General features: G+C 59.8%; 1 protein-coding gene across 2 annotated transcripts in view; it reads right to left on the bottom strand.

Annotated features, from left to right (window-relative positions):
- The window catches only part of CACNA1G (calcium voltage-gated channel subunit alpha1 G), a 61,608-nt gene that overhangs the window by 2,906 nt on the left and 45,410 nt on the right, over positions 1–13,292 (bottom strand). Inside the window, exons 25-34 of one of the 2 annotated variants that reach the window (XM_045773109.2) lie at positions 12,736–12,789; positions 7,566–7,717; positions 6,677–6,786; positions 5,898–6,031; positions 5,536–5,606; positions 5,321–5,399; positions 5,104–5,225; positions 4,562–4,915; positions 3,745–3,888; positions 1,670–1,804 (exon numbers count right to left, since the gene is read on the bottom strand). In XM_045773109.2, coding sequence (XP_045629065.2) covers positions 1,670–1,804; positions 3,745–3,888; positions 4,562–4,915; positions 5,104–5,225; positions 5,321–5,399; positions 5,536–5,606; positions 5,898–6,031; positions 6,677–6,786; positions 7,566–7,717; positions 12,736–12,789 — 1,355 coding nt within the window. The remainder of the gene's footprint in view (positions 1–1,669; positions 1,805–3,744; positions 3,889–4,561; positions 4,916–5,103; positions 5,226–5,320; positions 5,400–5,535; positions 5,607–5,897; positions 6,032–6,676; positions 6,787–7,565; positions 7,718–12,735; positions 12,790–13,292) is intronic. The other variant, XM_045773110.2, reaches the window with a different exon arrangement.

The raw sequence follows: 13,292 nt of genomic DNA, 5'->3' as shown, positions 1-13,292 counted from the left end.
AGAAGCCCTCCCCCCCAGGCTCTGGCCCCATCCCCTCCCCCCACAGGGCAGTAATGGGATGAGTTAGTCGGAGGGGGAAAAGGGGGCAGACACATGGATGAACCCTCCAGCACAGCAAGGAAGCAGGTGGGAGGAGTCCCTGCCCCAGAAAGCTATCCAATACTGCATCGCCCCCCCCCCCCCGAGCCTCCTGGTGGGGTTGGTGGAGGAGTGAGAAGGTGTCCAAAAAAGGGAGAGCAGCCCCCAGGCCCAGCCCAGCAGGTGGTTCAAGAGGTGGTTGGGGGGGGGCATTAAGAGACTCTGAGCAGCACAGCGGAAGACAGAGGCCAAAAGCTAAAAGCACCCCCATATCCCTACGCTGGGGCTTTGGGGGGTGGGGGGAGGAATGGGGAGGATGCACCCAGTGAACAGGGCCTGCCTACACAGCAGAGGCTGCCTCACTCCCAGTACTTGAAGACAGCCCCGAGACCCAGCACTGAGCAGGAGCTGGGTTAATGTGGGTTCGATGACAGGTGACCGCTAGGGGAATGTCAGCTGGCTCACCTGCCTGCCTCCCCCACCTTTTGATTACTCAATGACTCTGGCAGGTGGCAAATGGGAGGTGGGGGCAAGGTTTGAATACCCTGAATTCCACGGACTCAGGGCCTCTCTTACTGGACAGATTGAGGGTGGGAGTGAGTTTTTTGAATTTATTTCAAAGAAAAGCAGTAATCAGCTTTTGACCCCAGATGGAAGGAGCCAAGGTTTGCTCCCAAAAGATTTCTCCATCACCCCGTGGCCACCTTCCTCCTTGGGGGTCCCCTATACCCTCCATTCCTAGTTCTCAGAGAGGCTGGAGGGTCCATGTCCCCACACAGGCCCAGCCAGTTAAGCGGCCCCATCAGGGGCTGTTGGAAGAGTCTGGAGCCTTTGCTTGCCCTCTCAGCCCACGCTCCACTTCTGTCAGGCACTCCAAGACCCCTAGGGACCCCCAGCCTGTGGTCAAGGCCCTACCCCAGCTGAGCCCTGCTGTGAGGAAGGAGCTCCTGTCTCTTAAGTCAGTAGAGGAGGGGCGAGGCAGGGCAGAGGGGGCTGCTCGCAGTCTGAAGGGGAAGGGGAGCTGGCCAAGGGTGGAGAAGCTGTCCCAAACACAAAGCACCCCTCCCCCCCAGGACATGGGGACACACAGGGACAGCGACCGGGAGACAGGGACAGCCCCCCAGGCGGAAGGGCAGAGTGGTACCAACAGAGATGTAGCTTTCACCCACTGCGTGGAGGGGGGAATGGCTCATGTGGCAAGGACGTGGGAAGGAGGGGTGCGGGGAGGGGAAGGGCTGGCTTGCACAGGCTCCAAATACAGAGACTGACTCCGCATCCAGGCAGGCCCCTTGGTCAGCTGCCAGATGCCACCTCTGTTTTGGGCTGTGTTACTCCTGATGTCTGGATTAACTTGTTCACAACTGTGCCCCTGGGCCCTTGAGGCCCCAATTTAATCTTGTCTAATTTCTTTGTCCACAGTGGGGAACTGGAAAGACCTAGCGAAGCCTGGGGCACCAAGTGTCTGCTGGTGGATGCCCCCGGGTGGGGCCTGGTGGCAGAGAGAGAGAGAGGAGGGGAGGGATCTGGAGCCCTGCAGCCAGCCCAGCCCCTGGGGAGGCTGGGGGAGCAGTAAGGGGCTATGTGTAAGTACATTGCTCTCCAGGGCACTAAGTAAGAGTGTGTGAGTGTCATCAGGCAAAGAGTCATCCGTCAGAGCTAGAGAGCAGGACGGTTCAGACACAATCTCTGACGTCAGAGACAGAGCCTCCATCTCAGCTAGAGGGATCTAGACAGGGAGAGAGATTATCAGGCATAAGAAACCAGGACAGCGCACACGCTCGCGCGTGCACGCACACATGCACACGCACACACACGCGTGCGCACACACAGAGCCCCCCTCCCCCCCTTTCCACGAAGCACAGAGGGGTGGGGGGAAGGCCTCTCTTTTCTCTCCCCACCCCTCTCCCAAGTCAACTGACAGCACCTCCCCCACCCCCGTTCAAGCCCCTCCTCTGATCAGAGAGGCTGCGGCACCAAAGAGCCAGAGCAGAACCCACAAAGCAGGAGAAGCAGAAACTTATTCTAAAGATACCCCCTGAACGGCCCCCTCCCACACTACCACCAGCCAGGGAGGAAGCAGGGAGCAGGGAGGGCTTTCAGACTCTCAGAAAGATGAGACCAGGAAAAAAAAAATGAAGAAAGGCCAGCAAAGCGCCTCTCTGCTCTCAGCACAGACAGAGCAGCGTGGGGGGCGCTGGGGACAAAGCCGCCAATCTGATGACTGTTTTCTGCCTATTCTCTCTGCTTCCAAAAGCCTGGCAGGACTTGGCCTGCCCCCAGATTCTGGCTTCTCCCCTCCTGGGCCCTCCTCCGCCTGCCGGCAGCTTGCCCGCCCTCTTCAGCTTGGGTTCTGGGAGATGCTCTCCTCCTGCCGCCAGTCTGAATTGAGCACGCTGGGGTGGGCCGCCGCCGTGCAAACTGGCTGGCTCACCGGGGAACTGGGGGGCGATTTCAGTGCCTACAGCACCCCGGGGGGAGGGGAGGGCCATCCCTCTCATCTGCCTGATCACCCCATCATGTCCTCTTCTCTCCCTGTACCCCCCACCCCCACCCCGTGAGCCTCCTCCAGGATGGGAGGTCTTGGGAAAGGATGTGCTCTCTCACTGATCATTCTAGGTCACTGCCAGGTTGAAGTCCCTGTAGCCTATCTGAGACTGAATCCCAAGAGGGGACTGAAGAGGTCAGGAACCCTAGAGGCAGTGTCCCTTCCTATGTGAGGCTCACTGTCTCTTTGGATCAAGCTACAGGTGTCCCAGGTACTGGGAAGCTGCCTTCCTTCCCCTCCACCTGGCAGAGACTGTGGAACACTAGGCTTTTCTATCTCCCACTAACAACCTGTTTCCTTGCCTCCACTCCAGGCCTACTGGGGGCTTCCCTGCAGCGCCTGACCTAGGAGAGATGGCAGGGCGCTCTGCCAAACAGAGGGGGTCAAGGGCAGCCAGACAGGTCACAAGGGGAGAAGAGGTGGGCAGGAGAACCTCAGAAAGCCGAGGAGCCGCGTTTCGATGGGTCTGGTGGAGAAAAACATGCAGAGCTGTGGAAAGGGACTGGGCTTACGAGGGACACCCAGTCTTATTTCACAGCGAGGTCCCCAGAACCCACTCTCAGCTGGAACCTTCCATTCGCTCTCAGGGCCAGGTCAGAAAGCACTGGCTACTGAGAGCACTCATCATGTCTGGTGGCTCCATGGCTAAAAAAGCCACCAAACAGAGGCTTTGGGGATGGGTGCTGGACAGAGGAAAGAGGCAGACTGTGGCCCAAGACATATCCCTCCACAGGCTCCCTGACCACCTGCACTATCCCCAAAAGACCTTCTCCCCTGGATTTGGCACCTCACTTCCTCCACTCACTAGGGTCCCACTGCCAACTTGTCTTCTGACCCCTCCTCTTCTTGTCCAGGTTCTTTCCGACAATGCCTTCTGTAAACCTCTCCTCCATTCATCCTTCTCCCCGGAAGTGCAATCTCAGTGTCCCTACCTTCCAAGTATGTGTTCCAAGGGTTGATCTCAGCTCATAAGAACCCCTGGCTGCCTCCTGCCAAGCCCAAAGCTCAACTGAGGCCCTGAGGCTGTTCTTTCTCTGGCCACCCAGTGGGCAGGAAACACGCCTCCCCCGAAGCACGGCACAGCATGGCACAGCCCGGCACAGCACGGGGGACACAGTAACCTTTGGTTCGGAGCCGCCCGGGCTGCGAGCGGGAGGGAAGGCAGAGGGCTGGCCCCCAGGGCCTGCCAGCTCGTCCATCAGCTTCAGCTCCCCTTCCAGAGAGCCCTGGATCAGCAGGGATATGGTGTCAAACAGCTGTCTGTCCTGGGGAGGACCAGCCCAGGAGGGGAGCCGGAGAGTCAGGGGAGTGGGGTTCAGAGGGCAACGAGGGGAAGTGTCGTGGTGGCGGGGGATTGACAAAGACACACAGAGGGAGAAAGAGGAGGAGGAGGAGGTCATACACACACACACACACACATAGGCACACACACACACACACACACCCCAGCAACAAAGAGACAGGAGAAGGAGGCGGGGAAAGGACAGAGGAGAGAAAGGTGTGGGAGGGGGGAGAATGGGAGCCGGAGATGAGAAGAGCTCACAGGGAGAGAGGGAGAGGGAAAGCCAAGGTAGGGAAAGGATTGAGAGATGGAGTCAGGCAGGTTGAAGGGTGGGAAGGAAAGGGGTTTGGTAATCGGGCAAGGGTAAGAAAGAAACAGGAGGGAAACAGAAAACTTAGCCTTGGACCTAAGAGCCAAGAAGGGGAGGCCAACTGGGCTGGAGGCTCAGGGCATGGATGAGGCAGCACACGTGCCCGTGGCTTGCTGGGGTGGCCCTGTGCTTCGAGGACAGGCAGCCATCTCTGGGGACGGGCAGGAGATGGCTCATGCCTCAGCATCTTGGCCAGAGGGGCAGAAGGACCCACCCTGTACACCGCCCACCTAGCCACTGGCCACCAGTCCCACGCCCCTCTCGGCAGGGGTGGCTCTCTGCTCACCGTGGGGTGCTCCAGGGAGAAGTGCGAGGCCGCTCCGGCGTGGGCCGCAGCGTGCGGGGCCCCAGGCTTGGGGCTGTCGGGGCCGTCGGGGCCCTCGACCCCAGGCCAGAGGAAGGGACTGCCCAGTGGTGAGTGGGGCTGCGGGCTAAGCGTCTTCATCTCCAGCTCCAGCTCGGCCTCCAGCTCGGCCTCCTCCTTGGCCTCCTTGTTGCTTTCCTCCAGGTGCTTCATGAGCACGGCGATCACCACATTGACCAGCACAAACTGGGCCGTCAGCACGAAGGACACGAAGTAGATGGGGGAGATGACCGTATTGTAGCAGGTGGACTCCTGGTCGCAGTCCCGGAGGGTGTCCTGCGGGCAGCAAAAGCATTACACACTGTCCCAGGGAGAGGGAGTTCTAGAGAGTTCCTGCATGGGGGAATCACACGCTTTTATTCATGGCCACTCATCTTGCCGAGGAATCTGGGCTCAAGGAGGGGAACTGCTTCCCCGGGGCCAGGGCCAGCCCCGGGATGGTCCCTGCGGCTGTGGGCGCTCACCTTCATGATGCCATTCCAGTTGTCACCTGTGGAGACTCGGAAGAGGGTCAGGAAGGCCATGCCAAAGTTCCGAAAGGTGGCATGCCGGCCCAGGCCCTCGCAGGGGTGCGTCTCGTCACACTCTAGAGGAGGAGGGCCGGAGAGAGGGGCTGGGAGTTAGTGCGGGAGCCGCTGGGCCTCCAGCCCTGGCTCCTCTGCCCTCCACACCCGGACTCACCCAGGTCTCCAAAGAGCTCCACACCCAGAGCTGCAAAGATGAAAAACAACAACATGAAGAGAAGTCCCAGGTTCCCTACCTGGAAGAGAGGAAAAGAAATGGGAAAGGTGCCACTGGGTCTCCCAGTCAGCTTCCGTGAGCTCCCTACTGCCTGTCCCTTCGGGAAGTACTCCCTCCTCCCCAAGAGGATCCCTCCCCCCTTCCCCCCCAGCTACCTGGGGCAGGGCCTGCATGACTGTGTCGAGCAGCGCACGCATGCCCACGGCCATCTTCAACAGCTTCAGCACTGCAGGACAGGACAGGGCGGTGAGCCGGCCTGCCGGCTCCCGGGTCGCACAGGGGGTGGAGCCAGCGCGGGGCGGGGCTGCCAGGGCTCCACCCCTGCCCTCGGCCCAGCCCCCAGCCCTCCCCTTCGGCAGAGGCTGGGGCCGGGAGAGAGACCCGTGGGAACACACACACACACACACACACACACACACACACACACACACGCCAGCCACAGAGCCGCCCCCCGCCATTTCCCCCTGGGTCAGTCACCGTGGGCAGGTGGGTGGTGGGCGCGCAGTCGGGCACTGACCTCGGGCAATGCGTAGCACCCTCATGATGCGGATGATGGTGGGGTTGATGGGCAGCGAGGCATTGACCTCGATCTCCTCCAGCGTGATGCCCATGATGGACAGCAGCACGATGGCCAGGTCCAGCTGGTTCCACCTGGAAAGCCCAGGACACAGCTCCCTGAGGGGGGGGGGCACCGTGGAGGAGGGGGCAGTGGTGGCAACACAAGTGACTAAGGAAAGGAGGGTGGAGGTCAGCCAGTGCCCCCTCTCCATCCTGTGGAGAAGGCATGGCTTGACTCCGGTCACCAAGGCACAGGTAGGACTAAGACTTTAGCTCAAGGACCTCTGCTTTTCATTTGTATTCATTCCTTCGGTTTTTTTGTTTTTTGTTTTTAATTTGGCACTTATATGCTGTTTACCAGGTGCCAAGCACTGTTTTAAGGGCTTCACAAATAGGAACTCAGAATCTTCGCAGTACGATTTCTCCTTTTTTAGGTAAGGAAACCAACACACAGAGAAGTTAAGGAACTTACCCAAGGTCACCAGCTTCTAAGTGGTGGAGCCAGGATCCGAATCTGGTCCAGGCAGTCTGGCTCCAGGCTCTGTGCTCTTAAGCCCAGTCGATTTCCAGCTGCCTGTGTCCCCCAGGCCCTGGATGCCCCCCACTCCCCCTTGCCATCAGCCCTCAGTGGGTCCTAGAGCGGAGGCTGAACCTCAGGAGTCCAGAAAGCTTTTCAGGTATTTCCCTGGGAGACGTGTCCTTTCCCCCACTCCCCCACACCCCACCACTCTCTGTTACCTGTCCTGGAAGAACCGACGGAAGCCAAAGGCCACGAGCTTAAAAACTGACTCCAAGACAAAGATGACAGTGAAGATATAGTTGCAGATCTTCAAGGCCTCGTCCAGGATCTGGCAGGGATTGGCGGGGGGGGCGGGGGGGGATCTATGCAGGGTCTCCTAAGGCCCAGGGGGGATGCCTGCCCCTCCCCCTCCAGCACACTCCCGGATCTGGGAGACAAGTGAGTCTAAGGGGACCTTTCTTTTCTGTCCCTGCCATGATGGTCGGCCATTGGCCACCACACCAGGATAGACGAGGGTCCTTATGCATGATCCAAACTTTGTGCTAAAAGATCTCTATCCTTGAGGGATGGGGAAGAGACCACATGAGAATGTGCCGGAAGGCATGGAAGACTAGAGCCTGGAAAGGGCCTTGTGCATAACTAATTCAACATCCCCATTTTATAGCTGGGGAGCCTGAGGGCTGGAGGACAGCAGACGGTGGCTGATCTGAGGAGTGGCAAGACCATTGGTGAGTTTGGAGCTGGACATTCACTAGAATCGAAACCCTGAAAGGGCAGACACTGGTCTTCACTGGCCCGCCTTCATTACCCTCAAAGGGTAAACAAGCCCATGGCAGGCACTCAATAAATATTTGTCGGGTGAAGAACTCAGGTCCTCCACTTCCTAGCTGTATGACCTTGGTCTAGTCACGGAACCTCTCTGAGGCTCAGCGTCCTCATCCGTAAAGCCAAGAAGAGACCCACTTCCAAGAGTCACTGCAAGGTGTAGGCAAGGAACTCCCACAGGGTGCCTAGGACATGCCCGAGGAACCCCGGCACAGGGGTCAGCCTCACCCCACAGTCCCCCGGCTGGACGCAGGGCCCGGAGGGCCAGTCACTCGCTCCTACCTGGGGCTGCTGGTAGTGCTCCATGGCCATGGTGACCACATTCAGCCCAATGACTCCCGTGATGAAGAGGTCCAGATAATGGCTGGTACACAAGTGGTGGACGAGGAGCCGGAAGCGAGAGTAGTCGGAGTAGTAGGGTTTGCACTGGGCCTCTGGGGGGGGGGCAGAGGGGAGAGCAGAGCAGCCATCGGGCTCCTGCCCACGGCGCCCCCGCCACCCGAGTCCCTCACAGCCGCCAGCCTCTAACGCCAGAGCCGCCGCATTCCAGTGTCCTCCGCATCCTCGCCCTCCACACACTGACTTTCTCGGGGGGCCGGGGGGGCTCCCTCGGCGTCTGCCCTCCAAGCGTCTGTTCTACAGGCTACGGTTGGGTGCAGAAGGGGTCAGGACATGCAGAGGCCCCCGCCCACATTAGACACCAGGTGAGCCCCGTCCCCGAGGCAGCCTCCAAAATCCACCATCCCCTCACAATGCCCTTGACTCGGTGTCCCGCAGTGAGGCCAGGATCAATACGGTGGAAAACAGCCAGTTTCATCAGGCTCAGAGGAAGTGCCATCAAGAGAGGCAAAGGCCCTTGCTCCTTCACCATGCTCAGCCCCTCAGGGGGGAGCAGAGCAGATTACCCAGAGCTGGGATTTGGGGATAACACTGGAGATTGGAAATTGCACATCTTCTTGGCTGGCCGCACTGACCCACCCTGAGGGCCTCCGGAGGGCCCTCATGGGGGGGGGCAGCGGGGTGCAGAGGGGAGGCCACAGGGCTCTTCGCTTCCCAGATTCATCTGGGGGGGGGGCTCCACCTGCAGGACTCACCCAGTTTCTAATGAGGCCATGCCCCGCCTGCTCCTGGGTGTCAGGGCGGCGTCAGACTACAGGCTGGGCTGGAAGCACTGTCTGAGATCTGTCAGAGGCATATTTCTCTTGTAATTAGTGAACCACTTAGTTATAAAATCATGATGCCAGAAGGTTGGCCCGCTAAGCAGGCAGAATGAATCTGGGGGCAGGAGATTGCAGGGGGCCCCTCCTCCAGGTACTGAGGAAAGGCCAGGCCAAGTTGGGGATGGATGTCAACGGAGGGCGTTGACAGATGGGTCTCCCAGGCAGCCACAAAGAAAGAAGAGGCTCCCCACGGGGAGGCTCGGGGGCAGCCGCAGGTCCCAGACAGCCCTTCCCCCTCGGAAAGTCTAGGGCAGAAGCCAGCCAGCAAGGGCTGCCGCCTCTGAGGCCCGCGCCAGGGGTGCCGGCTCGGGGGCAGCAGGAAGCTTTGGGTCCAGGCCAGCTCAGATATAAGTGTCCTTCCCCATGCAGAGGACTATTAACAGAAAGGTAAACTGAGGCAGGGAGTGGCCTGGGGTGGGCCCCCACCAAAGGCCGAAGGAAGAAGAGTGCCCAAAAGCTACACGTTCAGCCTCACCGGGTGCCACTCTCCAGCATCGGCCTAGAGGTGTGGATGACCAAGAGGCAGAAAGTCCCGAATGTTCTGGTGCACCATAGGGTGCGTTAGGCCATCATTTTGTTTTCAGAGATGGGCCAGCCAACTCTGGCTTTGTTAGCTCCGATGGCCCTCTGATCCCCAGGACGGGGGCAGGTAGAGAGGCTCGGGACGGGGGACAGCACAAGGCCACGGGTCATCCACACGGCGATTTTGGAGGGCGGACCAGACGAGCCGGGCCTCTTCCTTCCTTCCTTCAGTACCCACAAGAACCAGAGGGCGCTAGTCGCCCCACGGTGCCTCAGCAGCTGGAACGCTGTCTCTGCATTAATCTCCGTAAGTGCCAGAGCACCCGATCCCATTATGCTAAAATATGAATGGAGAATTAACTAAAATGTTTGAATACAATTAGGTTAGAAAAAGTGGCTCCTTATTAGCCCCCTTATTAGCTGAGACAATGCAGAGGAGAGGTGGGGAGAGGCCCCCCTCTCCCCTGTCCCCCTAGTCTGAATGCGTAGGCAGCCCCAGGCCAAACGGAGCTGCGGCTTCCCCCTCTGCCTTCTGGCCTTGCTCTAGCTGTCGAGGGGAGGCGGGCTGGGATCAGCCTGGGACCCTCCTCCACGCAGCCCAGAGGAAAGGGGGCCACAGGGCAGAAGGCAGGGCATCTGCTCAGAGTGACAGGTGCCAGGCCCTTGAGGTCTGCTCCTCCAGCCCCAGCCCCCACCCCAGACCAGCAGGTGCCGAGGCTGCCAGAAATCCCCCTTCAGAGCACAGGTCCAAAGAGTCCCAGGGCTGGTCTGATCAGCATGCCCTTTGGCCAACCCCTTTGTCTTACACAGGGAGAGAACAAGGCCCCGCACAAGTGAGTTGTCCACACATTGTGAGGCCGTGACGGAGCCAGGACCCAAACTCCCAGCCCAGATCTCTCGCCCGCTGCCTGGTGGGTTTAGACACAAGGCCTTGGGGCCTTGCCCCAAAGGGGCCCTTTGGAGAATTTGCCCAGAGGCTCTCGATGTGAAGTTTTGGAGGATATCACCCCCCTGTGGCTCCCTAGGCCTGGGTTCTTCAGGCAAGCACCTGAGCTCAGAGAAGTAGAGACCTCCCAGAGTAGCCTTGAACAGGTCTGCCGCTCCGAGGGCTCCGGCCATAGCCCGTCTCCCTGCCCCCCACCTGTAGGAGCTGCCTTAGGCAAAGAAAATGGCGGAGCTGGACAGGAGGGGGAAGGGCACCCCCAGGACTGCCCAGCCCCCAGCCAGGGGTAGGAGCCAGGAGAGGAGCCAGGGGGGCAGCAGGGCTGTGAGTGAGGGTAGCAGGCGCAGGGAGTTAGTAGAGCCCGAGGCCCAGCCAGGGCAGAGGGTGTGCAAGGAAGAGTGACAGGGAGTAGGCGGAAGGCAGGGGTCACTCCCAGGGACACAGGCCCCCGTGGCAGAGGCCACACTTTCAGCTGCCACGGCCAGGCCTGATCACGGGGTCCCGGTGGAAGGAGAGAGGGCGAGTGGATGTAGGTGCCACAGGTGACCAACAGGAGCGCACCTGAGCAGCCAGTGACCCCAGTCCCTCCCTTCGCCTGGAAGCTGAGCTGGACCCAGGTGTCCTGTCAGGCCCATTCCCCTGATAATCAATGAGTCTCTTTCCTCCTGCCTTTCCCCGGGGTCTGGCTGGCCAGAGTGGGAGTAGCACTGGCCAGGGGGTGTGGTACACAGTGGTGGTGGGGGTTCATTCTGCCCCCAACTAGGGGGTGCGACTTCATACCCAGCACACAGTTGGGTAGACCACGCACCATCGTCGCCGTCCCTTGGCAATGGACTGGAAGCGCAGGTGCTCAGGCCCTCCCCCAGAGCACTCCGTGAGAATTTCTAGGGCGCGGCTCAGGAATCTGTGTTTTACTATGTTCTCCAGGTGATTCTTATGTGCACAGCAGTTTGAAAAGCTCTACTAGAGACCACACAGAACACCAGGTTTGGGGAAGAGGGGCATGGGGTGGCCTGAGCCCCTGTGAGGGACCTCTGAGTGTTCATCACCAGCCGGAAAGGTAAGACACACTATGGTCATCAGGGCACGTGCCTGAAGGCGCCAACGGGAGCGTGGTGGGATGGGCCCAGAATGGGGGTGCGGATGGGGGGCATTGAGTGGGTGTCTTGGGAGGAGACCTTGGGGCCAAGAGAGCCTGAGTATGTTAATCCCTGGTCGAGAAGCCTCTGCGGGCCAGCCCCATGCTAGGGCGGTATTGGGGTACATGTGTGAGTGTGGAGGCTCCAGTCTACAGACCAGGTGACCCCATAAGGGACAAGCTGAAGCTCCTTCCTCCCACCCTCCCCCCACACACACCAGGAAATGGCAGTACAGCCTGACACAGAGGTGTGGGACCCCGGCAATCCAGACACGAAGCTGCTGGAGGCTCCTGAGCCCCCAGACAGACAGATGGTCTCTCAATGCCAAACACCAGAGCTCAGCACCATGGGGACAGGAGACATCAATCCTCAGGGATGGCCTCCCAAATCGAGGCTCAGGGGTTCCCTGAGCCCCCACAGATCAGGCAGCCTGACACCTAGAGGGCAGCGTCTGCCAGAGTCTGGCTTCTGGGGTAGCGCAGAATAGAGGGGAAAGGCCCAGCGCAGTGGTTTCCAGCCTGAAGGCCCAAGTCCCCCGCAGCCTGAGAAGGCAGCCACGTGGGGGTCCTTATGTTCTTTTCAATATTTCTAAAAGCTTAAAAGAAATCATATCCAGGCCCATGTGAAGATCCCACAGACTAATTTAATGGCAGAAGGGTTTCTTTGCTCTAGTTCTGTTCCGTGTGAAACCTTCCGCAGCTCTGGTTGGCAATTAGGTCTTCCTTTGATTAGCAAAAGCAGCGAAACAAAGTCATTACCGAGGTGCGCCTAACTTCAAAGGCAGGCTCTTTGAACGTGGGGTCTGCTGGAGGACACGATAAGGGGTGCCCTTGGGCACGAACAGGTTGGGAACCACTGGACAAAGACATCAGAGGGTGGAACGAGGCCCCGCAGCCCTGTCCCAGGCTCCCTGAGCCTCTGACCCTCTGCCTGGGGGCCGTGTTGGGGGACAGCAGCCTGAGGACCGGGTGGAGGACAAGCAGGACCACAGCCTTCCCAGGGACACGGCTCTCAAAGACAAAGACCCAACTCACCCCTGAAACTTTGGCTTTTTGGGGAGAGAAGCTTGTGGCTAACTCAGGCCTTCGATTGCCAATCCTGCTGTTTGTAGCGAGGACGTGGCCACCGCGATTACTTGACTATTAATGAGTCTGTTCAATTATTCATTGTTACATTTTTAAAACAAATCCTTCCCCTCTCTGCTCCTCTCATCCCGCTTGCCTGGATCAAAGTCTCCCCTTCAGACAAAAGGAGATGGGCGAGATTTGCGGCTCTAATAATCGAACGGTGTGACCCAGGGGAGGAGCGGGGGTGGGAACGGGCAGCAGGGGGCTGGGCAGCTGGGCCGTTGGAAGCCCTGAGGGAGAAGGAGGGTCCTCCAAGAGGTGCGTGAGGAAGGAGCGTGCAAGACCCTCCCCTCCCAGTCCGGCGTAGCACAGGCCTAGAGGATGACGCAGAGCCCGGCGCCCCAGGAACCCTCACTCCCTCACCCCAAGAGGAAGGAATCAATGAGCCAAGGAGGGGGGAGCAAAGAGGACATCGCGGCACGCATGAGGCGGGCCTGGGGGCAGGTAGGGCTTGACTGCCCCCGGGCCTCGCCCTGGAACCCGCAACCCCAGACGCAGTACCTGGCGCCGCGCTGGATGAGCTGCCGGAAGCAATTACATCGTCCAGCATTAGATCTAAAAGAACGAAACACGACATTGGTCACTGGCCAGACCGGCCGGGCTGGGCAGGGCCCCCTCTAGGCAGCGTGCTTCCCCTCGGCTCCAACCCTCACTCCGCCTATGAACGGGGTGCCCCGAGCATGGGTGGCTGGTCCTGAGTGTCCAGCCCCAGACTCCAGGCCCAGGGCACTTGAGGAAGATGAGCCATTGGGCCGGCTCCTCAGGGTCACAAGGGCAGGGAGACGGAGGCATGGGGAGGGGCAGGCAGCCTGTTATCAGAACAGATGTCCACTTCTCCCGGCACCTCGGCCTGGGCAGCACCTGAGATAGCTCCAGACCCCAGAAGGGGAGCCAGCTGGTCAGGCAGGGCCACAAGTGCCTCCTGCCAAAAGAGTTCCATCTGGAGAGGCCCCGCCCAGAAGGCAGACTGCAAGGAGGGGGGCGGATGGAGCAGGGGTGGGAGCTCGGCTGCTGGGGGTGGCGCGCCTGCTCGGCTTCAGGCATCCACGGGGACAGCC

This window comes from Ursus americanus, chromosome 23, assembly GCF_024610735.1.
Source record: "Ursus americanus isolate L20-20 chromosome 23, mUrsAme1.1.p, whole genome shotgun sequence".
NCBI classification, from domain to species: Eukaryota; Metazoa; Chordata; class Mammalia; order Carnivora; family Ursidae; genus Ursus; species Ursus americanus.
This window is presented reverse-complemented; position numbering and strand designations above follow the sequence as displayed.